At 43.8% G+C, this 27475-nt stretch overlaps 1 protein-coding gene across 3 annotated transcripts; it reads right to left on the bottom strand.

Annotated features, from left to right (window-relative positions):
* On the bottom strand, positions 1 to 26835 carry TMEM248 (transmembrane protein 248). Of its 3 annotated transcripts, none has more exons than XM_041749403.1 (7): positions 26551 to 26835; positions 11256 to 11432; positions 7757 to 8042; positions 6218 to 6368; positions 4963 to 5146; positions 3264 to 3407; positions 1 to 2718 (listed from the first exon to the last, which is right to left on the bottom strand). In XM_041749403.1, exons 2-7 carry the CDS (start codon positions 11412 to 11414, stop codon positions 2698 to 2700), a joined length of 945 nt encoding a protein of 314 aa, XP_041605337.1. In that variant the 5' UTR covers positions 11415 to 11432; positions 26551 to 26835; the 3' UTR covers positions 1 to 2697. The 3 variants fall into 3 exon arrangements, with proteins under 3 accessions (XP_041605337.1, XP_041605336.1, XP_041605335.1); XM_041749402.1 differs by lacking the exon at positions 26551 to 26835 and adding an exon at positions 25816 to 26293; XM_041749401.1 differs by lacking the exon at positions 26551 to 26835 and adding an exon at positions 20100 to 20248.
* Positions 26836 to 27475: the final 640 nt, after the last annotated feature.

Raw genomic sequence — 27475 nt, 5'->3', positions numbered from 1 at the left:
TAAATTCAGAGGTTTTATTCTGTAAAGCACATATGCACATATTTCAAACACAGAAAATTAATCTGGGAGTGAATGCCATAACAGATCAGCTACTGACCATCATGCAGCAAGGTAAGTGAGGTGGGTCCGCTGGCCCTCGTAACCCCACAGTGCCTGCAGGAGGGTTGAAAACCAGGATGCTGAATCCCTACATACTGCCAAAGAAAATGCAACCGAAATGCAGGCGCCTAGTAACGAGAAAAACTTACAAATAGAATCAAAACTGATTCAAGTCATACAGTGAAAGGACAAAAGGAAAAAGGAAAGAGATCAATATGATCTGAAACAACCATTTAATAGTAAGTTGCTAACCTTTTATTGGACCTCCAGTCCAAGATGCCTGAGGACGCGCCAGGGGGTCCTGTGCAGGGTCACTCGGAATGGCACATGGGCCCCAGATGGGATGCTTTTCTTATCCTGAGGTCCCCCAGCAGGATGTGGCAGAGGACTGGGCCTTGTCTGCAAGTGCCCGGATGTGAACAGGACTCTGGACTTCCTGAGATTCCACGGGAGTCTCTTCAGTTCCTAGACCTCTTCACTCATGTCCATGGCCACCATCCTTTATATGCCTGCCTGACTCTGGGTTTCCATAAAGATCTTTGAGAATTACCTGCTAGACAGACTGAATGCTGGATTTTAAAGTGTGTATCCTGGCCTCATGACAAGTCATACTGTCCAGGCATTTTTGGCACTTCCTTCCCTCATGCCTAACAGAGTCCTTCCTCCCCTGGCTACAGATTCCAGCTATTCCCTGTAATTAAAACAAGGGTAATTAATATTAGCAACAAGCTGGATTGAACAAACCAGTGAAATTGACTTTTGTCACCTTTCTCCTTCTCTGTTACTCTGCCAGTTATAAATCCATCCCTTTAACTCCACTTCACTGGTACTTTAATTCGGTAGCAGCTTAACCGAAAATCTGTTGGTCTTAATGATACTGATGTTTCTAAAGGCCAAGCTAAATTGCTTTTTCTCCATCTTGTCTCATAAAAGCCTCAAAGTCTCTAAAGAGAAAACTAAATGAACAGGTTAGCCACGCATCATGTAAGCAACTCATTAAAAAACTGGAGAGACAAGTATGATTACTGTGCTTGAAATGTACCAAAATGAAAAAAGGGGGGGTTATTAACATATTAAGTTACTACAGTGATTATTTTAACAGTCTTCAGTAAGAGCCCACAACTGTTTTCCATTCACGAATGCCTGGGATCACATGTTCTAGGCCAACTGTCTCAGGCTGCAGGACTGATTCTAATTTGGAGCAGACTCCAGACCTGAAGTTGAAGAAGAGAAGTGCTGACGGTCACGTTCAAGGTTTTAATTGCGCTTCTGCTCTACAACATTGCTTGGGAGAACACAGAAGTCAGTAATGACAATGAATTGTTAAGGCAAAGCGCTATTAGGAAAAAATATAGTAACAAGAAAGGACTAGAAAAGGTAATGTAGTTTGGTTTTTTTTTTTACATGAAACTGGATTAGAAGGAAAAAGGGATAAAGGATCTAGATCATCCAAATGCCACAGGAAAGAAAAATGCTTTTGGTTTTCCTCAAACATGGCAGATCAGAACTGCTTTCCTTCCAATTTCACAGGCACCGTTTCATGTTACTGATCTGCCAGTTGCCCATGTCCTTCTGGAGATATGTTCATTGCATAAAAATATATGCAAAAAGTAAAAGGAAGAAAGAAAATCCACTCCCTCTTCAAAGAAGACAAGAAACTCTGCACAAGTATTAAACTAAGTCATCTTTCTGTTTCCATTCTGCCGTCTGCATTCCAGAAAACAGAACAGCTAATTTCTACTCTACTCAAGAGCCATTTACTTAATTTTTAAGCTCTTTGGAGTGAGGGTGCTGCTTTAACTTTTATAACAGAGGGAAGGGACAGAGAGAAAAGACAGTGAACATCCTGTCCCAACTCAACTCAGACAAGACCAGGTTCCTCACCATCCATGTGGAAAATGAAACTTAGATCTTTACTGTGTAGGTGATTTTCAATAGTTAACTTTTTACTCAAGATAAAAGCACAAGTCTGTCCTAACTAGAGTAGTATTAAAATGTGACTATTTTACTTTTCTTCTCAAAGAAAAAAACAAAACAAAAAACTAAGAAAGATAGGCATGTTTCCTTGCAAGCAAAATGGAGAAAAAGGGATTATTGTTGTTACCATGATTATTAAAGCCACAGACACATAAAATCCACAAAATGGATTGGTGGCTTTGGAAATGCAATATCACATCAAAGGTGCAGACTGTTTTGAACATTCTGTACATATCGGGCTGAAACAAGAACCAAAGCAAACCTCAACCCCACCCAGCAATGAAATGCCCCTGTGACCTTGGTGAAGACGGCATGGTCTGCTCCGCAGCAGGGAGATCACAATCCTTGCTGGCGCTGTGCAAGATCATCACACCAAGTCCACAGGTGAGGCTGAAGGGTTCTGGCTGCACCCAGTGCGAAGCACGTGCATCATTGGACCAATTTCTGAATAGATTTTTTATAAATATATACAAATCAGTTACAGGCACTTGAAATGTCTTTGGCTGGAATAACCCAACATTGCAAGATAATATATTCACAGAGTGTCCAGGCCCAGGCTGAGTTCAGCAGGCAATGATTATGGTTCTCTCAGTCTCTCTTAGAAAACACGCAGTTGTGGGATTAGGCATCAGCCAAAGCCACCTAAGAGAGAACAAGATGAGCGATTTCATCACACAGCAAGGCCCAGGTAACTCAGCCCCACCAGCACCCTTACTAGGTTCAGGTCTCCAACCAAACAGCAGGGAGCCATATGGCATGCATCAATCAGGCAGAGGAATTACTAATCCTTGAGAAAACAATCTCGCTTAACAGGGAATGAACATAAATCTCAAGTCTCCTGCAGGAAGCGGCCAATCTAGTGGAACCACCATGCTGAGACAGAGGTCACAGTTTTGGAACCATGGTCAGTTTTCTATGTGATGATTTCTCAAGCTGATAGAGGGGAAGCAGTCCTCGGGGTCCACTGCTCTCCAATAGGACTCGGAGAACAATTCGCAGTCAGTACCTCAAACCAGCTAGGGCATGGGTGTGGCTCAAGGTCCAACACCATGATTTAGGCTGAGGGCAGACCCATTTTCTCTGGAGGAAAGGTCCCACCAGCAGTAAACAGAAAAAGGACTAAGCAGGACTTGCTGTCTCCAGAAATGTCCAGCAAATTGCTGGGCCAGCCCCCCTCCACGGCTCACCTTCTCAGGACAAAAGTCAGGATTGCTCTGACGCAATTTGCTGGGTCTGCCTTTGATAACCGCATAGCAAAACATTGTTATCACCATCACGAAGAGGAAGTAACTGGTGTGCATGAGATGCAAATTTATTAATGAACGGTCATCCTGAATAAAGAGAATAAACCAGACACATCTGCACTGAGTTACTGGAAGATTTTAATGCTAGGTTTCTAGAAACAAGGTTTCTCATAACCTCCAGACTTGCCTCAACATTAACTCTTAAACTGGAATGAGAGAGGTTTCTCTTTTGGTCGTCTCAACTATTAAAGCTGGATTGAAATCAAGAAGGCGTTCCTGGGACCACCCACTCCTTCCTAACATGGCCCTCTGCCCTGGCTTCTGCATTCCCACTGCCCAAGAATACCCAGCCCCCGGGAAGCCCCAGATACCCCAGAGACCCAGAGGCTTTAACTCCTCCTACCTTTCTCTTCCATCCTTGCTCTCAGGTCACAAGGCTAACAGCCAAGCCTGTGTTCCTTCGCTACTCCTCCACCAAGAAGGCCTCTCCCCATGGGCAGCTTCCTTCCTTTGCCTTTCCCTCCTCTCTGACCTGCCACATGAGGTCAGTCACCAGGCCCGCCAGGCACTGTGTCTGGCATGCTTCCATTCCTTTTCCTTCACACACCTTCAGGCCTTGAAACATCAGCCTTGGGCTCCATCCCATAAACACATCATCAGATAGGCAGCCCAGTCTTCCTAACACACTGCTTTACTAAGACCATACAGCCCAAATGCAGAAAGTCTAAGCACCTCAGTGAGGAACAAATGGACTTCTGGGCCCTGGCATCTGCCCAGCATCCAGCCTGATCATTGTTCACTCCTGCAGGCTCCTAGCCTACCAAATGCCAAAACTTAATAGATGGAAGAGAAAAGAATCAGGCAAAAAGAAAAGAAATCTACCTAACACATACTGTCAGGAACAGAAGTAAGGACATTTACAAAAATCTGTGCAGTCTGTTAAAAGTGGGTTCAAGTCTAAGCAGGAAGCTAAATGAGCCCTTCAACTACTGGTCCAGATTATGGTGTCTTCCTCCTTATTAAGTAAAATCCTATCCAGTCCTCAGTATCTTTTTTTTTTTTTTATTCATGAGACACAGAGAGAGAGAAGCAGAGACACAGGCAGAGGGAGAAGCAGGCTCCCTGCAGGAAGTCCGATGTGGGACTCAATCCCAGATCCCAGGATCACGACCTGGGCCAAAGGGAGGCGCTAAACCATCGAACTACCCAGGCGTCCCCACCAGCCCTCAATATCTAACCAAAGACTCATCTCCTCTGATTTACTTCTACCTTTCTGAATTCCAAACTATTTACTGCTCATATTGGCACTAGCCAAATACTCCCCGAGTGTCTGTCCCAATGAGTAGATGGTGCGAGCATCCCTCGTGACCCTGATGAGTCAGGCACAGGATGGCTGCTTGACAAATATCACTACTGATGGCCAACACAGAAAATGAAGAACACAGGCAGAGTTTACTTAAACTAAAATGGTGGCATATTTTTCTAAGCCTCCACTACTCCACCTAGTCTCCTAGCCCAACTGGAAATCTAGCATGGCATGGGCTAAGCTAACACAAGGAGGTAAAGAGGACCTATACTAACAGTTCTCAGATACAGGAAGACAGACAAACAGACACACACACACACTATTCTTCTCACTTACGTCTGGAACAATAACTGTAAGCTTGGGATTTAAAGCATGATAGACTTTTCCAATGGCCCCCTTATAACACCAGAAAGGATTGTAATCTTGAGCGTATTTTGTGTTGGCATCTCTGGCAGTTGTGAAGATCTTGTACCAGAGCGTAGCGTTGCTGTAAGTGTCAGGAACACAGTGTGGTGGCTGTCTGCAGGGGAAGAGAAGAAAAGACTCACGCTCAGTGGCCTGAGACCTTACCTGGGTCTCCTCCACAGCCCTGGCGCAACACTGAGCACAGCCACAGGTGAGGAAAAGAGAAATCAGAGACATACATTTCCTTAAGATGAACACCATTATAGTTTTAGGTCAGATTTTTTTTTCTTTAATGTAATAAATACGTTAACAGAATAAGAAATAGGCATCCACACCCATGGTTCCCTTGCCTATGATGTAGCCAAAGAGAGAATTCCTTTTAAGCCCATTTTTATAAATTATCTAAATTCTTAGTCACAACTGGAAGTTTTATATACAAACTTCTCCATCAGATATTATAACCAACAGCAAATAATATTTACCTTATCTGATCTTGTCCTACAAATCCCTAAGTGTCTAGAACAGATAAATCTCAAACTCTTTTTTTGTTTTTTTTTGAGAGAGTGACAGGGCAGCCTGGGTGGCTCAGCAGTTTAGCGCTGCCTTCGGCTCAGGGTGTGGTCCTGGGGACCCGGGATCAAGTCCTGTGTCGGGCTCCCTGCATGGAACCTGCTTCTCCCTCTGCCTGTGTCCTGTGTCTCTGCCTCTCTCTGTGTGTCTCTCATGAATAAATAAATAAAATCTAAAAAAAAAAAAAGAGAGAGAGAGAGGGAGAGAGTGACAGAGTCCGCACATGTATATATGGGAAGGGGCAGGGGCAGAGAGAGAGGGAAAATCTCAAGCAGACTCCACGCCCAGTGCGGAGCCCTACGTGGGGCTTCATCTCATGACCCTGAGATCAAGACCTGAGCTGAAATCAAGAGTTGGATGCTCAATAAACTGAGCCACAAAGGTGCCCCCCAGGGTAATTATCATTATAGAATTAGTACCCTCCGGGACTTACATGCGAAGCTCTACCTTTAAGATTCTAAATTCAACTTAAGTAATCCATAGACAGGTCTGGCTATGAGAATTCTACAAAGTACTTTACTGCAAGCCATCCTGAGAACCTGCTGAAGCACCCCAGTCATAGTCATGGTAAATGGAGCCTCTGACATGCACCCGCTAGGCTAAAGAAAACACTTACACAGTGACAGGGAACACCCCAGGGTTGGCTGTGAGGGTCATGCAGGCAGTGAACACCACCTGCTCACAGTGGCCATGAAGCGCACAGTCATCTGAGCTCCAAGCTGTAGGCAGGGTAAAGGTAATGTTTATCTCCTCATGGGCTTCTCTGCCTATGAAAGAGAAATGTGGGGGAAGGGGTTGGTAAATAAAGGTAAGAACTCATATATTTATTATACCCAGGATTTCAAAGAATCCTGGAATCAAACCCACCCAGGACCCCCTATCAGCCCAAAGTGAGATGTTTGCCTTTGTGGGATTTCAGGAACAGGAGTTCTGAGTGGGACTCTGAGGCCTGCTCACCTGGGAGAGCCATAGTGTGGCAAACAGATGGGGTCTGCTGTTAGCCTGGACCTGGAGACGCAGGGCAACAAGGACCCACAGTGCCCAAGGCGGAAAGCTGGGGGCTGGGTGAGTTATTATCATTGCTGTTTTAGCACTTGTACAGCACTCGTGCCGTTTTCAAATTGTTTCTTATATGTATCATTTCACATAAAACGTACCACTATCCCACAAACATGACCAAAGAAGCATTACTGTTCCCCTTTCAGATAGGGGCAGACTCGAGGATCAGAGGGTCTAACAAGACTTTTCAGGTCAGGGAACTGGCGAGGGATTAAGAAGCTTCACCAAAAACCAAGGTGCTCTAACACCACAGCAGAAGGAAAAGGTCCGTCTGCTACCCAGAAGTCACCCTTGCCTCTTTCCTGTGGGAACAAATCTCACCTGTAAAAGCCATCAGGACAATGCCAGGCACTCCTAAGTTCCTCTACGGACTTTAAGAGGCTTTTGGTAACAAAGGACCAGAAATTATTCTTCAAGGTCCAAGGCTCCATATGAAGCCTTTCCTAATTACTGCAGCTTCCATTACTTTCTCAGCATTCTCTTGAATCACTGACAGTCTGTCATGGTCAGAGGGCACTACTGGTCAAAGGGCAGTATTCAATGTTTAGATATTTATTTTTAACATTACTCAATTAACAAGCACTTAATGTAGAATTTCTTTTGTACCAGGAACTATTGTGTTTGATAAATTAACTCACATTATCCTTTTCTCTTCCATAATCTTAAAATTCTAATTGGACAAATCTTAGGCTTTCTTTATAGTTCTTCACAGCAGCTAGCACAGTGCTGAGCTAATGTGGGCATTCAAAACTCTGTAGAACAGTAACAATATTTGTAGTATGTATTGAAAACTCCAAGATGAAAACCAGAATAAAAAATTTGTGTTTGTAAATATTAAAACCAGAGCTAGGCCTTAAAGTCTCTTTTTAGTTGCTTTTACTGAGAACTCACTATATACAAAGCACTCTACGTGAAAATGTGGTAGACACAGAACGTTCCTTCTTGACTTCATGTAGTTCAAACTCAACAAAAAAGGAGTATGTAAAAGTAAAAATAATCTGATGAGTGAAAACCACATACTACTCTACTAATACTCTGCCTTCAAAAGAGTTGCTGCCAAAGAAAATCTGAAAGGAAAATGGCTCTACTCACATACCTGAAAGTCCAATCTGATGCCCTAAAATGGTCGAGTACAGATGAGTGACGTTGCGAGAGTACCCTCCAAAGGGTTTCAGTGGGTCCAAGGTTAGGGTGATCGCAACTGAGATGTTCACTGGGCCTGAGTCCTCCAGGGCCTGCGGGGACTGGGTGGACACTCTGGCCTGCCCACTGGTCACTGTGCTCTCCGGAGTCGTGGTGTCATTTGTGAGGTGCTTCAATGTTTCGTTCTCTGATACACACAAGTCCAAATCGTTAAACCGCAGCAGAAATGTATTCCAATCCTGCAGTATAATGAAACAGAAGGAAATGAGTGTGAGCAGTCTAAAAGCGCCGCCACCGCACCCTACAGCCATGACCTCTGGGTAGTGTCACAGGGCCACAGAGTTAATCACTGAAAATAACAATGACAATATAGCCATCAGCATCTTCTTGCATTGGTATAATAGTGCTGGTTTTCCAAACCACTCGCATAGTCACAATCTAAAATGTGAACTATTCACTAGTATGAGATATTAAATAAAGTAGGAGATTAAACCTACTTATTCAAGAAAATGTGTAAAAAAAAAAAAACAAAACAAACCCAAAATAGCATATTATACTTATAGAAAATGATCTAGCTTGAGAACCAAACTTAAAAACAAAGCTTGACTCAAAGTAGTAAAACATTAAAAGCATTAATCCAAACTCCTAAGCAGTTATGATTATTTTTTATTTTTTAAAAGATTTTATTTTGAGCACAACGTGGAATGGCACTCAAACTCACAACCCTGAGATCAAGTTGCCCACTTCACTGACTGAACCAGCCAGGCGCCCCATGTTCGTTATTTTAAATAAGGCTGCGTTGGAGCACCCAGCTGGCTCAGTTGGAAAAGCATGTGACTCTTGATCTCGGTGGGAGTCCTGAGTTTGAGCCCCACGCTGGGTGCCGAGATTAAATAAATAAAACTAAAAACAGATAAATAAATAAGGCTGCCTTAAAATAATTCCTCAAAAGGTCAGTTCTATACATCTTACTCTCTCAGAATTTAAAAGTGCAGTCAATACCAATGTTCACGTGGTCCATTTTCTCTCTTGTCATGGACTTTGGAACATAACCACCTTAGGAAAAGTTTCAAAAAGGACGAGAAAAGATGTTTTCAGGCATATCTTAATATCTGTCTTGATGGTTTAAATCATAAGCAATTTTAAAAACACATAAGGCTGATAATGTCATGATTAACCTGAAAGCAACATAGTAAAGTACCCACCTAGTTCTATTTTAATTTAATTTTCACAGAAACACAGAGATGAAGTCAGGCTGAAATGGCAACCACAAACTAGCCTAGGCTGTCACATTAACTTCTTTCTCCATGCAACATTAATCTCCAAAAAGTTGCCAAATGTGAAGACAAACCAAGTCACATTCCCAATTACTTTACACCAGCCTTGACTAAAAATGCTACGAGGTATCCCTGGCCTTCCTTCAGGGAGATGGATCTGAGGCTCAATCTCCCATCCCCTTATCAGGCTACCTCTTAAAAAAACCCTTTCCTTGCTGCATTAAAAAAACAAAAAAACAGCCATCTGAGCAACCCTCAAGTAGTCAAGAGAGTCTACCTTTTTTCTTTTTTTTAAAGATTTATTTATTTTATTCAGAGAGAGAGAGAGAGACTGAGAGGTAGAGACACAGGCAGAGGGAGAAGCAGGCTCCACGCAGGGAGCCCGACGTGGGACTCGATCCCGGGTCTCCAGGATCACACCCCAGGCTGCAGGCGGCGCCAAACCGCTGCACCACCGGGGCTGCCCAAGAGAGTCTACCTTTAAAGCATCGATGTGTATGGCATTTAGTAAGACTGCAACTAGATATACCAAATTATGGTTCTCCCCAATCCCACAAACTTAGACTACTCAAAAACATTAGGTTTGGAAATGAACATTCTAGTCTCGGATCCCTTCAGATTCCAGACATGAGAGAACTGAGGCCCAGAGCAACTTTATGGATCCCCTAATTCCACAGTTGAAAGCAGAAGCAGGATTAAGTTTCTTGATTCACAGCCCCAAGCTTTTCCCATATTCCTAAGATCCTCATTTGAAAATAAAATCACTAAGTTAATCATAACCAGAGTTCTGCAGCAGCTTGGTGCTGCTTTCCTGGCGACCTCAAGTCCATTCTGGACAGTCAGCTGAAGCCAATGTCAAGGCTGCATTTTGACTATTAAGGACTAATTATCCAAGTTACTTCTTAATCACTTGCCTTGGCCAAGTGTTCAACATGGCCTTGGGCTCTAAGGGAAAGCAATGCCAGGATGCTGCAGAGCCCTGGTTGTGACTAGAATATTCATTTCCAGTCCTAATGTGGGTGCAGCAGCCTATTTGTACAGCCTTTAAAGATTCAGGCAGAGTCAGAAAAGAGGGAGAACTGAGCCAGCCAGTATGTTTCTTGGTTAGAAACTCTTTAAAAGGGTTTCATGAAAAAAAAAAAAAAAAAAAAAAAAAGGGTTTCATGGCAGAAATAGCTAAAGCTCGTTACTTAAACTGTGTGAGAGAGTTCACTCGTGAAGGTGGTCCCTCCTGCCAAGGTATTCTAGGATTCAGAATACCACAGAGAAAGCCCTGATCCCCCTGACACTGAGTAGCACCCTCCCCTCAGGGACAAGGCACACACAGTGCAGGAACAGTGTGATCTCAATCTCCACCCCCATTCCCACTCCCACTGAGGCACACAACCAAGAAGAAAAAGGATAAGAGAAGGCACTCCAGGAATCTAAGGCAGGAACTCACTTGTCCTAAAAGAAACTGTGCCCACAAGTAACTTTACCATATCATTAATTCAGCATAATTTCTAACATGTAAAATACATTTATTAATAGGTACATTTTTAATGTTATTACCTATTATTAATAGGTACATTATCATTCCCTACATTAGCAATACCCTAATAATTTACTTAAATTGACCACAATGTAAAATCTAGAAGGCAAGGTTGTAGGTAACTGAAGTTCAGCTTATTAAAAAAAGACAAATATATGTGGAAATAAGATTGAGCTTTCTATTTCTTTAGTATTCCTTCTCAGGCAATGATAAAACTATCATATTGGTACAGCTAATAAAACTCCATGAAGAAAAAAAAAAAAAAAAACCTCCATGAAGACATATGGCTTCAAGAAAACAAATGTCTACAGTTTTTAAAAATAGCAATTAGCTAACTTAAGACTTTAATAATAAATTTATAATTTATTAATTTAATAATAGCAAATATGTTAGTTCTCTATGTTCTTGACACAATTTACAAATATACTTTCCAAAATACATTATTTCATTACTGAAAGTCTGAAACTGGCAGCATTGCTTGTCTGACCAGATACTAACAAAGAGAGTCACAGGGAGATGGAAGACAAAAGATTCTGAAAAAAATGCTTGCTTTTTCACTAGGTTAGAAAGAAAGGTGTGTGGAGCGCCCAAGGGTATTCTCTGTCAAGGTCTGGCCAGCCTGAGAGAATGGAGAACCTACATACCTCTGCCATTTCCGGTGACTTAATCTCCTTGATTTTGAAGAAATAGCCCAAGGTCAGGAAAGCTATTGCCATGGCGCTGACACTGATCATAAAGACCACGAGGGGAGGCCGGCTGCTGATGTACAGCTTCAGGTTCTCCAGGGGGTTGATGCTGAACATTATTCTGATCAGCTCCACCTGAAAGGGATTAATCATTAGACTTACGGATTGACTTCCCCATAGAAACCCTACGATCCCTACAGTTGTTTCCTTTAATGGCGCTGGGGGGTGATGAGGTCACTCACCACTGAACTTGAGAAACGTTTAAACCACTCCAAAGACAAAGGAAAAAACACAAAATGTGAACTGTCACTATGCCAAAGTGGTAAGATCTTAAAAGCTATGCATTTCCCTCTTTCCATTTAAATCTTCTAATTATTCTACAATGAACACTTGCTGTTTCCATAAAGACTATTATAATAGCACTTGATATTTCCGCTTAAGATAATGCTGAGGTAGGTCCGTCTTGGGCCACAAATGATGCTAACATGTACAGAAGGAAAGCGAGGGTGTTCTCATTTCCTACCACTGAAGGGTTCTGTCCTGTTCACTGCTGCCCTCACACCCATCCCAGCAATTGGCACAGAAAGACACGTGATAAACGCTTAATTGTACCATTCCCCTGCTTAAAGCCCACCACAGGCTTCCCGTAGTACCTAGGATAGGACTAAGGACAGCTCCATCACAGCCCACAGGGTTTCAGGACCCAGAAGACCCACCAGCTCAATGACTACATGTCCAGCAACTTCCCGTTCTCCCTCACTGGGCTCTGGCCACACTGGCCTTGCTATTTTCTAGGACCAACTTGTCATGGTCTGCAAGGAAGTCAGCTGGGACTTGCACGGGGACTGTACTGAATCTATAGATCAGTTTGAGGAATACTGCCTTCTTAACAATACTGTCTTCCAGTCTGAGAACCTTCCCATTTTTTCAATTTTCTCTAATTTATTCCAACCAGTTTGTAGCTTTCAAAACATATGTTTACACTTTTTTTGCCAAATGTATTCCTAAGTATTTTATTCCTTTTAGGATTTTTGGACATGTTCTACATGAAGGCATTGCCCCAAAATTTCCATGTGCTGGCTCTTCTTAAAATGCAGGTTTCCACTCAACAGTCAACTCCTCAGAGAGGCCTTCCCTGACTACCCTCAGCCCCTACCTCTCAGCATTCTGCTTTAATTCTTTCATACTGGTTAGTGCCAGTCAAGAATACAACCAATTTTCTACTTGTTTGCTGTTTCTCATCCCTGGTTTCTGAGCTCTATGACAGCAGAAATTTTTCCAATCTTCTTCACTGCTATAGCTCTGGTCCCCAGCCCCTAGAACAGGAGCTGACACATATGAGCAATTATCTATATGAACAGATTATAACACTAAAAAAAAAAAGCAACTAAAAAATATCTGTAACAATTTTTTTTCAAAGGTTTTATTTATTTATTCATGAGAGACACAGAGCGAAAGGCAGAGAGGTAGAGGGAGAAGCAGGCTCCATGCAGGGAGCCTGATGCCGGACTCGATCCCAGGACCCCGGGATCACACCGAGCCAAAGGCAGATGCTCAACCGCTGAGCCCCCCGGGTGTCCCTGTAACAACTTTTAAATTTAAGAGGGAAAAGGTTCATTAACACCCTCTAAGAACTAATAGCAACCACTTGCAACAAGCCAGGCTGTGTATTCCTTCATCCTTACAAGTGTCCTGTGAAATGGAAAATAATATCCTTTGTATTCTTCCCAGAGCAACATCCATGCATGTTTTGTGCTTACCACAGACAGGTCTCTCTATATATATGTCCAGATACAGTTACTGGTATTGCATATGGAAACTTGTAGAAAATGATATATTGAGTATACCCTTGTGCTACTTTCACTCAACATTCTGTTTCTGAGTTTTATCTCTGATCTATGTAGATCAATCTACTGAATTTACCTGCTATATAGTATACAACTGTTTTCCTGGACGGAGGAGCCCAGCAAGGTTCTTCCCAGTTTCCTCACCAAGGCCCTGCAGCAGGCACAAGAGTGGCTCTAGGTCACAGGGTGGGCCCATCGACAACCTAACCTGGTCATGTCAGGCAGCTCTCCAAGGAAGTCCTACCAGCAATGAAAAGGCTTGCTCCATTTCCCAACATTCATACCAACACTTGATAATCTAAAGCAAATCTTATTGATTTGGACCAACAAGATCGATGTGAAATGTTATATTATTTTAAATTGCATCTCCCTCAAACTGAGTTTCTTTATCAGCCATTTAGGTTCTTCCTAAGTAAACCGCCTGAATCTTTGGCCACTTACTAGTTAAGATGCTTGTCTATGTCTTATTAACATTCAGGAGTTCTTTTTATATTCCGGATACTAAGGCTTTTCCAGTTTTTTACATGTAACTTCTTCAAGTCGGTGGATTTCCTTTTATATAGTTTATGGTATCTTTCTCCATTCAAAAGGTTCTTGAATTTTTAAAACAGCTTTATTGATATATAATCACATACCACACAATTCATCCATTCAACATATACAATTCATAGAATTTGGCAACCTTCACTATAATCAATTTTCAAACATTTTATCTCGTAAAGAAACCCCATACTCTCTAGCAATAACCCCCTATTCTCTCCAGCACGAAGGCAACCGCTAATATACCTTGTCTCTACAAATTTGCCTATTCCAAACCTGTCAAATGAACGGAATCATAATACATGGCCTTTGGTGACTGATACAAAAAGATACCCCCACATCATAGGTCAACAGGAAATACAAATTAAAACAACTATGTAGGGGATCTCTGGATGGCTCAGCCGTTTAGCGCCTGCCTTCAGCCCAGGGCGTGGTCCTGGGGACCCAGGATGGAGTCCCACATCAGGCTCCCTGCATGGAGTCTGCTTCTCCCTCTGCCTGTGTCCCTGCCTCTCTCTCTCTCTGTCTCTCATGAATAAATAAATAAAATCTTAAAAAAATAATAAAACAACAGTGTAATACCACTACATTTGCTAGAATGGCCAAAACCTAGAACACTGACAATACCAAATACCAAGAAGGATGTGGAGCAACAGGAACTCTCATTCACTGCTGGGAGAAACGCAAACTGGTACAAGCCCCCAGAAGACAGTTTGGTGATTTCTTACAAAACTAAAACATACTCCGAACCGTAAGATCCAACAACTGCACTGCTTGGTATTTGCCCAAAGGAGTTTAAAACTTATATCCACCCAAGGGCACTGGAGTGGCTCAGTCGGTTAAGCATCCAACTCTTGATTTTGGCTAAGGTCATGATCTCCAGGTCCTGAGTCAAGCCCCAAGTCAGGCTCCCTCCTGGGTATGAAGCCTGCTTGGGATTCTCTCTTCCTCTGCCCCTATCCAGCCCTTAAAAAACTTATGTCCACACAAAAATCTGCACATGGATGTATATAGAAGTATTATTCAAAATTGCCACAATTTGGAAACAACCTAGCTATCTTTCGGTAGATGAATGGATAAATTGTGGTATATCCTAACAACAGAATATAGGATTTGCCACTAAAAAGAAATGAGCTAGGGGTGCCTGGGTGGCTCAGCAGTTGAATGTCTGCCTTTGGCTCAGGGAGTGATCCCGGGTTCCAGGATCAAGTCTCTCATCAGGGTTTCCTGCAGGGACTCTGCTTCTCCCTCTGAAATAAATAAATAAATAAACAAAACAAACAAATATATAAATCTTTAATAATAATAAAAAGGTAAAAGGAAATGAGCTATCAAGCCATGAAGGGGGGGGGGCTTAAATGCATATTACCACATGAAAGAAGCCAATCTGAAAAGGCCACATACTGTATATAATTCCAAGTATATGACGTTTTAGAAAAGGCAAAACAATGGAGCCAGTAAAAAGAATAGAGGTTGTGGGGCGGGATGGGAGGTAGTGATGAACAGGTGCAGCACAGAAGATTTTTAGGGCAGTGGAAATACTCAGTATGATACTACAATGGTAGATGTCACTATAAAATTGTCCAACCCCCAGAATATACAACACCAAAAATGAGCCTTAATGTGGACTCGGAATGATAGTGATGTGTCAAGGTATGTTTTATTTTTACAACTTTAACAAATGTATCACTCCGGCAGAGGATGCTGACAACTGGGAAGACTGTGAAAGTGTGGGGACACATTGTTTTATAGGAAATCTCTGCACCTTCCTCTCAATTTTGCTGTGACCCTAAAACTGCTTTTAAAAACTTGTTTCTTGGAAACTACAAATGTTGGAGAGGATGTGAAGAAAGGGGAACCTTCTTGCACTGTTGATAGGAATGTGAACTGGTGCAGCCACTCTGGAAAACTGTGTGGAGGTTCCTCAAAGAGTTAAAAATAGAACTGCCCTATGGCCCAGCAATTGTACTGCTGGGGATTTACCCCAAAGATACAGATGCACTGAAAGACCTAGGCACCTGCACCCCAACGTTTATAGCAGCAATGTCCACAATAGCCAAACTGTGGAAGGAGCCTCGTTGGTGTCCATCGAAAGATGAATGGATAAATAAGATGTGGTATATATATACAATGGAATATTACTCAGCCATTAGAAACAACAAATAAAAAAAAATAGAAAGAAAGAAACAACAAACACCCACCATTTGCTTCGACGTGGAAGGAACTGGAGGGTATTATGCTGAATGAAGTAAGTCAATCGGAGAAGGACAAACATTATATGGTCTCATTAATTTGGGGAATATAAAAAATAGTGAAAGGGAATAAAGGGGAAAGGAGAGAAAATGAGTGGGAAATATACCAGGGAGGGAGACAGAACATGAGAGACTCCTAACTCTGGGAATGAACAAGGGGTATTGGAAGGGGAGGTGGACAGGGGGATGGGGTGACTGGGTGATGGGCACTGAGGGGGGCACTTGACAGGATGAGCACTGGGTGTTATACTATATGTTGGCAAATTGAACTCCAATAAAAAAAAAAAATACAAAAAAAAAAACCCCAAAACTTGTCTTTCTTAAAAAAAATAAAATAAAAATCTAGAAATAATATTACTTAAGAGTCATAAGATTCAGAAGCAAAACATCAACAGCAGAGTTCCATACATTTATTTAAAGTTACGAGCCTCCAGTGGTTTAGTGCCTGCCTTCCGCCCAGGGTGTGATCCTGGAGTCCCGAGATCGAGTCCCACATCGGCTCCTTGCGTGGAGCCTGCTTCTCCCTCTGCCTGTGTCTCTGTCTCTCATGAATAAATAAAATCTTAAAAAAATAATAAAGTTATGAGCCTCTTCTATATGTTTATATAGAGTTTACTAAGAAAACAAAATCTGAATCATATGTAAAAATAAACATCTGGAACTACAATTATGAAACATCTATAAAAGCAGAAAAATCTAAAATAAGTTCACTTCTAGAGAAAACTAAGTCATTAAAACCATGTCACACCAGAAGGTAAACATAGGTACCTACAAATTGGCAAATAATGTCAACACAACTCTTTTAATTAGAGAAAGTTCCAAAGGAGGCCAATTGTATTCACTTAAAAGTAAAAGCTTTATTTTGTTATTTATCTTTTTATTTTAAGGGAGAACGTGCGTGTACATGCATGAGCAGGGAAGGAGCAGAGAGAGAATCCCAAGCAGCCTCCACACCCAGCCCAGAGCCCAACACAGGACTTAATCTCAGGACTGAGATCATAAACTGAGCCAAAATCAAGAGTCAGACGCTTTACCGACTGAGCCGCTGACTGCTAAATCTAAATTTAGCAGATCTTAAATTTAGCAGATTTTAAGATCTGCTAAGCCACTACCTGTGACCTCAAGCTTTTTATTTTTTAATAAAACAATTAAAAATCAAAATATTTCAAACTTAAAATTCCTACCATTTAAAAGCACTTTCAAATGTGAAATTAACAAAAGCTACACAAATTCATTTCCTCTGCAAAGAATTACAAGAAAATTTCTGTAATCTTCGCTATAGTAAATGTTACTTTTAATTAAAGATTAAATTGAGTTCTGTAGAAGAGGAAAAGTAGAGAGAAAGCACACTATCTGGCCCCCTCCCCTAAATTTATCCCAACTTCAATTAGAGACTTTCACAAAGATAAAGAGAGAAACCACCAGGGCTGTGACGCTGCCCCCTGGAAAAGTCCAGAGATTTAAGAAACCCAGAGCAGAGCCAAGAAGCAATTTCACGAGCACGTGATTAAAGTCTATTGACAAAGTACCTAGAGCTCTGCGATTAGTTCAATGACAACACTAAACATTAGATGGCAATTTAAGTAGGCAAAAGGCAATACTAAGATTATCAGAAATTTACCTCAAATAAACCACAAGTTAGGAAAAACACCAGTTACTTTAAAAGGGGAGAAAAAGGGCTATTAAAACTTTCTAGAGATGAATTTGGCCACACATATCAAGAAGCATTAGAACCCAGCACCCTTCTACTCTGCTAGTTGACTTCTAAAACTTCACCTGAGGGATCCCTGGGTGGCGCAGCGGTTTGGAGCCTGCCATTGGCCCAGGGCGTGATCCTGGAGACCCAGGATCGAACCCCACGTCGGGCTCCCTGCATGGAGCCTGCTTCTCCCTCTGCCTGTGTCTCTGCCTCTCTGTCTCTCTCTGTGTGACTATCATGAATAAATAAATAAAATCTTAAAGAATAAATAAATAAATAAAAATAAAAATAAAACTTCACCTGAGAAAAAACTTAATGCTGGAAAACAGAGATTTAACCTAAGATAGTTATCTCAGGACTATTTAAAATAATAAAGGAAAAAAAAACCCAAAAAACTGGATATCCAACAACAGCAGGGCAATGGTTACAGTATGACACATCCTCAGAAGAAACACTACTGTCATTAAACACACAGGATCTACAATAACACACACAGAATGAGGCTCTTCAGGGTTCTTTAGAGCATGTGTGTATACGAGCACCCATATAGGAAATAAGGCAAATAACATAACCTTGAAATGTAAACAGTGGTGGTTTTCTCTAGCTGGTGAGATTACATATATCTTCTTTCCCTTTTTAAAAAATTTCCGGAAAAAAAAAAAAAATTTCCGGGATCCCTGGGTGGCACAGCGGTTTGGCGCCTGCCTTTGGCCCAGGGCGCGATCCTGGAGACCTGAAATCGAATCCCACGTCAGACTCCCGGTGCATGGAGCCTGCTTCTCCCTCTGCCTATGTCTCTGCCTCTCTCTCTCTCTCTCTCTCTCTCTCTCTCTCTGGGTGACTATCATAAATAAATAAAAATTAAAAAAATAAAAATAAAAAAATAAAAAAGTTTCCATAAGTATACATTCCCTTTGTAATAGTTTCCTACAATAAAATGTATAAATATGAATATCTTTGATAGATCCAGCTGGTCTTGCGGCCAAAATAAAACTTCATTAAATTGTAATTATATTCACTTTCTTCATTAATAAAAGTGATTGGGGTGCCTGGGTGGCACAGTCGGTTGAGCATTCAACTCTTGGTTTTAGCTCACATCACGATCTCAGGATCGTGGGATCTTGAGCCCCTTGTTGGGCTCTGCACTCCATGCAGAATCTGCCTGAGACTCTCTCCCCCCCCCCCTGCTTGTGCTCTCTCTCTCTCTTAAATAAATCCTTAAAATAATAATAATAATAATAATAATAATAAAGGTGATAAATAGGAGAAATAACAATTTTCTTAAACCAAACTAGAAAAAAACAAACACAGGAAACAGGATGGTCCTCCAATATACCTGGGTGCTAAAGAAAGACAAAGCTTAACTTGCACTGATTTGTACTCAGAGGGATCTATGAAAAACCCATGAATAAAATACCAAAGAATATTTAGGTGAGGTTCCTCCAGACAACCCCGTACTGTGTGCTCCCAAGGCAAGTGGTGCACAGGGGGAGACCACAGAGGGGAAGAGGTGACCATGAGCCACAGAGGTGCCCAGGATGGTAAGGTAAGTCTTGCGAGGCAAGAGAGAAAAGCTTCGAGAAAGAGGAGATATTGAGAAGTGAATCAGGAGCGAGAAAAGATCTCCGAGTCTCTCAGAGTACTTATACTCAGGTGAAACTGAGCTTGCATTATCCTCCACCTGGCAAGATCTCTGGTGACCTCTAAAACCACAGTCCAGCAGAGGGAAATCAAATGGAAGAACAGGGATTAGAGATAGGCAACAGGTGAACACCACTGCTTCAAATAAAAGGGACCAGAGACAGTGAGGAAATTGACACTGTGATTGCAACCAAAATATGCAACTTTGTAACATGGTTTAGTATTTTTTTTAGAAAGAAAGGAAGCTAACATTGCTTGTGCCAGATAATAAGCCCTTTCGCAGGGTCTTCCTCTCTCCAAGTATACCACAGAGCTGCCCGCCCATGTTTAAAACTGCAATCTAGGGCAGCCTGGGTGGCCCAGCGGTTTAGCGCCGCCTTCAGCCCAGGGCGTGATCCTCGAGACGGGGGATCGAGTCCCACATCGGGCTCCCTGCGTGGAGCCTGCTTCTCCCTCTGCCTGTGTCTCTGCCTCTCTCTCTCTCTCATGAATAAAATCTTTAAAAATAATAATAAAAAAATAAAACTGCAATCTATAACTAGAATTTAAGATCAGCTAAACCACTAACTGTGACCCAAACCAAAAAGTTCACTTTACATGAACAACAAAACCACTGTTCATCTTAAACCGGATTTTCGGCCTAAGGCTAAATGGGAAATTTCTTAAAGTTCTCCTATAAAGTCATGTCCTTTTCAAAGTTTGGAAGAGACTGGGGGAGGGAAGGGACACAGGGACGATGGAAGGGGAAGTTTGGAGAGCCTGTCCTGTATGCCCACCCCAGGAAATACACTGTTCTTGCGCTAAAAGAACAGCAGGAACTCACCTGGATGTGGGAGAGGGGCTCACTTTGAATGTAAAAATTAAAGTAGCAGTTCTCAAATATCCTGAGCATTAATGGATGTGACACCATTAATCGAACACTTAGAAGAGATGAGGGCACTTGCTGGGATCAAAAAAACTCTGGGCAATCTCAAGCACTCAGCTACCATCCTTCTTCCTGAGTGTAGACAGAACAGGCCTTCAGAGAGGCAAAAAAAAAAAAAAAAAAAAAAAAAAAAAATGTAGTCATGATGAAGACAACAAAGGAAAACTTCCAGGTCTCCAGTGAGGTCACAGATGCTAAAGCCAAAATCAGAATTGCAGTCCTTAACTCACCTCCCTGCAGTGTTGGACACAGAGGGTCACGTCTTCCACCTCCAGGGCCTCATTCTCCAGGCTTTCCTTTTGCTCACCTGGCCACCCTTTCCTTCTCATTCTTCTTCTAGAGCTACTGCCCCCCCACCACCACCTCACCACCACACACACCCCCACCCCCCGCCGGAACTCATGGCTGGGCCTCTGCTCTAGGCAGACACACTCAGTCACAGCTTCCTGTCAATTTTCTACATTTGTCTCCCACCCCAGATCCAAATACCCACCTACTTAAGCTCTCAACCTAACCAACCCACAGGTACCTTGGGGCAACAAGGTCAAAACTTATACAACGTTCAGATCAGCTCCTCCTCATGATATGACATAGCCATCTACCCCGTGACCACTGGCAGCCATAGCCATCCCCGAGTCTCTCCCACAGGCACCAGTCTTGGTTCCCACCTGGTAAATGTTTCTCACAAGCAGCTGTTGCTCCAGCCACATGGACACTGCCTTCTTCAGCCCAACTGAAAGCCTAATGTATCCTGCTCACGTTGCCTCCCATTTCCATGTCTCTGCGCTCCCCCTACGTCAGGCACTGCCTGACACGGAGCAGGTGCTTAACAAGAACATCTAACATTATACTGTCCACTTTTTATAAAAGAGGCACACCGTTCTAGGAATTTTGCACATATTGTATACAATCCTTATTTACGACATCTATATTTCAGACGAGAAAATTAATGCCTAAGGAAGTGAGCTAACTTAACCAAGGTCATACAGGAGTAAATGAACCTGAAATCAAATCCACTCAGCCTCCAGAGGCAGCACATTAACCACTAAGCACACTACTGCCTCCCAATAAATGAGACGGGTTTGGATAAGAGTCAACCCTAGTCAACTCCCCATCAAATGAGATAAAACCAGAGTATCCATACAATTTTGCAATTAAGACATCAATAGTTGGAACCCCTGGGTGGCTCAGCAGTTGAGCGTTTGCCTTCGGCTCAGGGCCTGATCCCGGATTTCCGGGATCGAGTCCCACATCAGGCTTCCTGCATGGAGCTTGCTTCTCCTTCCTCGGCCTGTGTCTCTGCCTCTCTTTCTGTGTCTCTCATGAATAAATAAATAAAATCTTTAAAAAAAAAAAAAAAGACATCAGTAGTGATAAAAGCAAAAGCCCTTTCACTAAGGTGATGTGATGAAGGCAGAAACCAGACTACAAAGGGCTAAGGAGAGAGTATCATTTTTAACAGCTACTACTTAAAATATGCCCTGTCCCAGGCACCATGCCAAGTGCTTTACAAACATCATACTCTTTAATCCTCACAAGACTGCTAGGTGGATACTCCTATCCTGATTTTATGGAAGAGGAAACGGAGTCAAAAGAGGTTAAGTAATTTGTGCAAGGTAATAAGTGGCAGAGACAGACTCTGACTTAATTCATCCGACCCCAAAAGCTGTGTCATCAAGCATAATAAATACCAGGGTTGATAAATACGTTTCAAGTCCAACGCCAAGTTGAAAAAAAAGAAACAAACAAAATTTTCATATGCCATAGATATATAAAGTGTTTTTAGTCATGGCCTTCAATAAAAACACAAGATTTTTTTTGAAGTTTAAGACAGTTAACCTATTTTCCATCTCCTTAAGCAAGGCAATTCATATCTCAACTCTCATCAATTAGAGTGTAAAGCAAAGATGAGTAGAATCTTCTGTAAATGAGTTGTTTCTCAAGCTAATACAATCCAGTGTAGAAAAGACTTTCACAAGAACTCAAGTTTAAATGATAAAAAGAGAAATTACAACAAGAAGCATAGAGTTTTCATTGCTAATAGTGCATTTGCAACACTAACACTCAAATATAAACAAAAAAGAAAGAAACATGGGCTGACATAATCACATTTGTAACCAGACTTATTTCCAAAATTCAGACTCAAACTGTATTTCTACTCACTTATAATTAATGAATGCATGGCTCCATTTCCAAAGTCATAATATAAAATCACGGTAACTTCGAACATGCCCCCCTCCCTTTTTAAAAAAATTAATTCACCACAGTTCGGAAATGGAAAATAATTTATCTTTGTTCTTTAATTTTTTTAAATTGCTGACCATCTTAAAAACCAAATTAAAAGTATCCCGAGGTTAACGTTTAATGACCTGGGAGTTTACTTAACAGATATTAAAAAAAAATAAATCATGAGTGATAACAAGATTAAATCAACACTAAACATTCAATATGAAATTATAACAGCCAAATTCAGTGTAAAGACTGGGAGATGTTGTGAAAACAGCACTTTTAGCCAAACAGCATAAAAGTCCGACGGGCAAATGACCATATTTTGTGTCATCACCAAAGGTTGTTATAGTCCCCAGGACTACACTTAGGTCCGTAATTATACACAAACCTCAGACCTCTTGTCAAATTTATTCAATTTGTACTGCGGGAAAGATAATTTAAAGATTTCTATATCAAAATAAATCCAAAATGAAAAATTAATTTGCTAAAAACTCTCTTTCTTCCATTTCCTTTTTTATCACTATAATACTGAGCTCATTTTAACATTTTTATTTTTTTTAATTTTTTTTTTATTTATGATAGAGAGAGGGGGGGGGGGGGCAGAGACATAGGCAGAGGGAGAAGCAGGCTCCATGCACCGGGAGCCCGACGTGGGATTCGATCCCGGGTCTCCAGGATAGCGCCCTGGGCCAAAGGCAGGCGCCAAACCGCTGCGCCACCCAGGGATCCCTCATTTTAACAGTTTTATTTAAATTTTAGTTAACATATAGTAATATTAGTTTTGGGTGTACAATTTAGTGATTCAACACTTAAGATATATCACCCGGTGCTCATCACAAACAGGGCCCTCCTTAATCCCCATCTTCTATTTAACCCATCCCCCCACCCATCGTCCCTTGGTAACCATCAGTTTGTTCTCTATAATTAAGATTCTTGCTTGGTTTGTCTCTTTTTTTCCACTATGATCATTTGTTTTGTTTCTTAAATTCCACATATCCTTTTTTTTTTTTTTCATTTTAACAGAAATGTCATAGTAAATTGCTTTTTAAAAAGCCCTCTTAAAAACAGAAATAAAAAATAAAAAGCCCTCTTACATGGCAACAGAATTCTGCAGTATGTTATTGACAAAAACATCCTGCAGACAGGCCCATCCTTATACTAACCACGGCCTTATACTAACCACTAAACCACGGCCCCTATTAAAACCACTCTTTTTCAGATGTTTGTCTATAACGAGAAGACACAGCAATGGGTAGAAACAGAAGAAGAGGGATCCCTGGGTGGCGCAGCGTTTTGGCGCCTGCCTTTGGCCCAGGGCACGATCCTGGAGACCCTGGATCGAATCCCACGTCGAGCTCCGGTGCATGGAGCCTGCTTCTCCCTCTGCCTATGTTTCTGCTTCTCTCTCTCTCTCTCTCTCTCTCTCTCTGTGTGACTATCATAAATAAATAAAAATTTAAAAAAAAAAAAAACAAAAAAAACAAATAGGATGCCATGTCATTGCTCTGCAACATTATGACTAGTCTCAGGACCTCACTGGCTTAACTTTTTAATGCTTCTTTTAGACTCTTTTTCCGTTTTTTTTTTAAGTTTTTATTTTTATTTATTTATGATAGTCACACAGAGAGAGAGAGAGAGAGAGAGAGAGAGAGAGAGGCAGAGACACAGGCAGAGGGAGAAGCAGGCTCCATGCACCGGGAGCCCGACGTGGGATTCGATCCCGGATCTCCAGGATCGCGCCCTGGGCCAAAGGCAGGCGCCAAACCGCTGCGCCACCCAGGGATCCCATGGCATCCTATTTGAATGGCTTCAAAGGTTCTTGGACAATACTGGGTAGAAAAAATGCACATGTCTGGGAAGTGAACTAAATGTCAGTAAAAACACTTAGGAACTGGCTAAAGATCTTGCCACCCATCACTTGGCTGCAGCCAGAGTGGCAGAGACCACACGAGCTGTGTTCTGGCAGAGACCACACGAGCTGTATTCTCCCAAACTAAACACAAGCACAAAAACAACTTGCAGACACCAAATTTAATTTCCTGATCGTTAATACTAGACAGAAATCACAATCAGCCTCTTTTTCACAGTCCTTAAAATAAGTTAAGCACTGCTTTTTGTCACTGGCTGCATAGCAGAACAAAAGAAACCGATCAAATGAAAACAATTCTTTAGAACCCAGAAATCTACCAGAAGCCACACTGGGTAGCCTATGCTTTTTCTTAGAAAAGCATTTAACTGCTGCTTGGGTGGCTCAGTGGGTTAAGCCTCCGACTATTTCAGTTTCAGATGATCTCAGGGTCCAGGGTCCTGGGACAGAACCCTGAGTTGGGCTCTGCACTCAGCAGGGAATCTTGAGGACTCGCTCTTGCTCTCCCTCTTCTCCTGCCCCCCACTCGCTCTCACTCTCTCTCAAATAACTCAATCTAACAACAAGCAAGAAAGCAAGCAAGCAAACAAGAAAAGTATTTAACCCTTAACTGACTACTGACAATGATTCTAGGCTCCTATTGTCCAGCTACCTAACTAAGTGCTGTCCCACCAACTGAGCCTGGCTTTTTCATTTCCCAGTTAATTCTCAAAGACCCAAATCCTCCAGATGCTGAGCTGAGGTCCACCTCAAAGCCACTTCCTTTATGAAGCCTAATCATAACAAAACCCCTAATAAGGAACGCCTGGGTGGCTCAGCAGTTGAGCGGCTGCCTTCGGCTAGGGTCCTGACCCTGGAGCCAGTCCTGCTTTGGGCTCCCCGCAGGGAGCCTGCTTCTCCCTCTGCCTCTGTCTCTGCTTTTCTCTTTCTCTGTCTTTCACGAATAAATAAGTGAAATCTTTTAAAAAACAAAACAACCCTAATAGTTTTATCTCCATATGGCAATTACATCCTGCCACTTTTTATAACCTATTGCTTTTTCTAAGTAAGTTCCCTGCAAGAAAAACTGTATTTGCATTAAGTTCTTGCCTCTCTTCCTGTAGCAGCTGCAGCTACAGCCCAAACAGAGGTGTGTGCTTGATCAGCATTTGCGGATCTCAGTACCCAGGCGTGGGGGGCAGCCCCCCTTCCAGGCGATCTCAATCAGAACAGAGAAATTCTTCCCGCACCTCCACTAGGAAGTCAACACAACGGCCTCCTTATCCAGGAGAGAAAACATGTTTGGAGTCATGAAGTACGTCTCAGCTACACAACAGGTCTATTTCCCTTTCTTAAATGAGGAAGCTGGAAGGTGTTCTTACCCTTTGCGCAATTCCATATACAGACGGGAGACAGACGCTCAGACCCCAATCTAACCGGGAGCTTTCGGGTCAAAACAATTTATTAAATATTCGTCATCAAATTAATCAAATTCCAGCGCTGGAATTCGTCCTCCCACTGCCTCCCACAGCGGCCCACCTTCGAGGCAGGAAAGTAGCGGGTCGGGAGGAGCCACGATCTCCGGCCTCGAAGCAGGCTGCAGAGCAGCTCCCCATTCATCGCTGAGCGAGGGCTGCGCCGCTGGTCGGCAACAAAACTGCGGGCACCGGGTTCTTGAGCGAAGGCCCCTCACCGGCTGTTCCCCGTCACGGCGTTCACACAATTCAAGACGGCACAACAGGCTCGTTTTTATTCCTAACGGTGCTCATCAAGAGAAACAAAACTACGTGCCTCTAGATGACCCTGAAGCCACTCCTCAGCTTGCTTTGTTAAAATACGAGTGGAGCTCCTAAGCCGCTCCTCTCTGGGTCTTCACCAACTTCCACGCACACAAAAACGCTCTCTCAAGTTTCCGCACAGACGTCTCTCCCCCACCGCCCTCTGAGGACGGAGAAGCGACGCGAACACGACCCAAACTCAAAGAGGGCAAACGACCACATGTTCCGCGGGCCAAGTCCCAGTTACCCAGGCCGCAGGCCCGTAGGTGGAGGCCCGGCCATCTAGAGGGCGGCGGGCGACCAGGCCCAGGCCGGCGGCGCAGGCCAGGCCCGGCCAGCGCGGAGCGACGCCCCCAGCGGCGAGGGCCGGGGCGGGGGCGGGGGCTGCGGCCCCCGGGGGCGCCGGGGACAGCCCGCCAGAGTCCGCCCCCACCCAGCGCGGCCGGCGGCCGGCTCCCGGCGCCCGCCCGGCCCGGCTCACCCCGCCCCGGCTCACCCCGCCCCGGTGGGCAGCGGCGCGCCCCGGGCCCGGCCCGGCCAGCTGCTCGGCGGACGCCCGCGGCCGCTCACAGCTCACTCGCGGCGGCGCGCGGCGGGCCCGGGGCCGCTCGGCACCATCGTCTCCGCGGGGCCCAGGCGAGGCCCACAGGCCAGTCCGGCTCACGCCGTGGCGACAGACTCGTCCCGGGCTCCGGCTGCCGTGGTTTCCGGGTAGGAAAAAACGCCACCGCCAACGCCGCCGCGACCTCCGACACCTGGCGTCCGACGGCGGCGCGGCCGGGACAAGCTTCCGCAGCCGCGAGCGGGCGAGTCCACGCCCCCTGGCTGGGTCACGTGGGGGGTCGGCGTGTGACTGCGAGGGCTGTGCGCGTAGACGTGGGGCGCGTGCCGGGCGCGCGCGCGTGTGTGCGAGTGTGAGCACGGTGTGAGGATGGCATCGCGTCGAGTGCGCGTGTGTGCCCCCGCGCGCCGCCGTGCAGGCCTGTGGACGTGTGCGCGTGCTGGCTGTGAGGGGGCGTGCACCCGCCGCCGTGCAGGCCTGTGGACGTGTGCGCGTGCTGGCTGTGAAGGGGTGTGCATCCGCGGCCGTGCACGCCTGTGGACGTGCTGGCTGTGAGGGGGTGTGCATCCGCGGCCGTGCAGGCCTGTGGACGTGCTGGCTGTGAGGGGGCGTGCACGGCCGCGCGTGCAGGCCTGTGGACGTGTGCGCGTGCTGGCTGTGAGGGGGCGTGCACGCGCGGACGTGCACGCCTGTGGACGTGTGCGCGTGCTGGCTGTGAGGGGGCGTGCACACGCAGCCGTGCACGCCTGTGGACGTGTGCGCGTGCTGGCTGTGAGGGGGTGTGCATCCGCGGCCGTGCAGGCCTGTGGACGTGCTGGCTGTGAGGGGGTGTGCATCCGCGGCCGTGCAGGCCTGTGGA

This window comes from Vulpes lagopus, chromosome 3 (assembly GCF_018345385.1).
Source record: "Vulpes lagopus strain Blue_001 chromosome 3, ASM1834538v1, whole genome shotgun sequence".
Taxonomy (NCBI): domain Eukaryota; kingdom Metazoa; phylum Chordata; class Mammalia; order Carnivora; family Canidae; genus Vulpes; species Vulpes lagopus.
The sequence above is the reverse complement of the archived record's forward strand: the minus strand, read 5'-3'. Positions and strand labels throughout refer to the sequence as shown.

What these genes read in the sequence shown, in the direction of transcription:
- TMEM248 (XM_041749401.1), bottom strand. Translation starts at nt 20,186, where the DNA reads ATGGTGTCACATCCATTAATGCTCAGGATATTTGAGAACTGCTACTTT. An exon ending in GCATCAGATTGGACTTTCAG is followed by an intron (nt 6,369 to 7,756) that starts GTATGTGAGTAG and finishes TCTCTTTCATAG; the next exon opens with GCAGAGAAGCCCATGAGGAG. An exon ending in CTGACTTTTGTCCTGAGAAG is followed by an intron (nt 2,719 to 3,263) that starts GTGAGCCGTGGA and finishes GTTCTCTCTTAG; the next exon opens with GTGGCTTTGGCTGATGCCTA.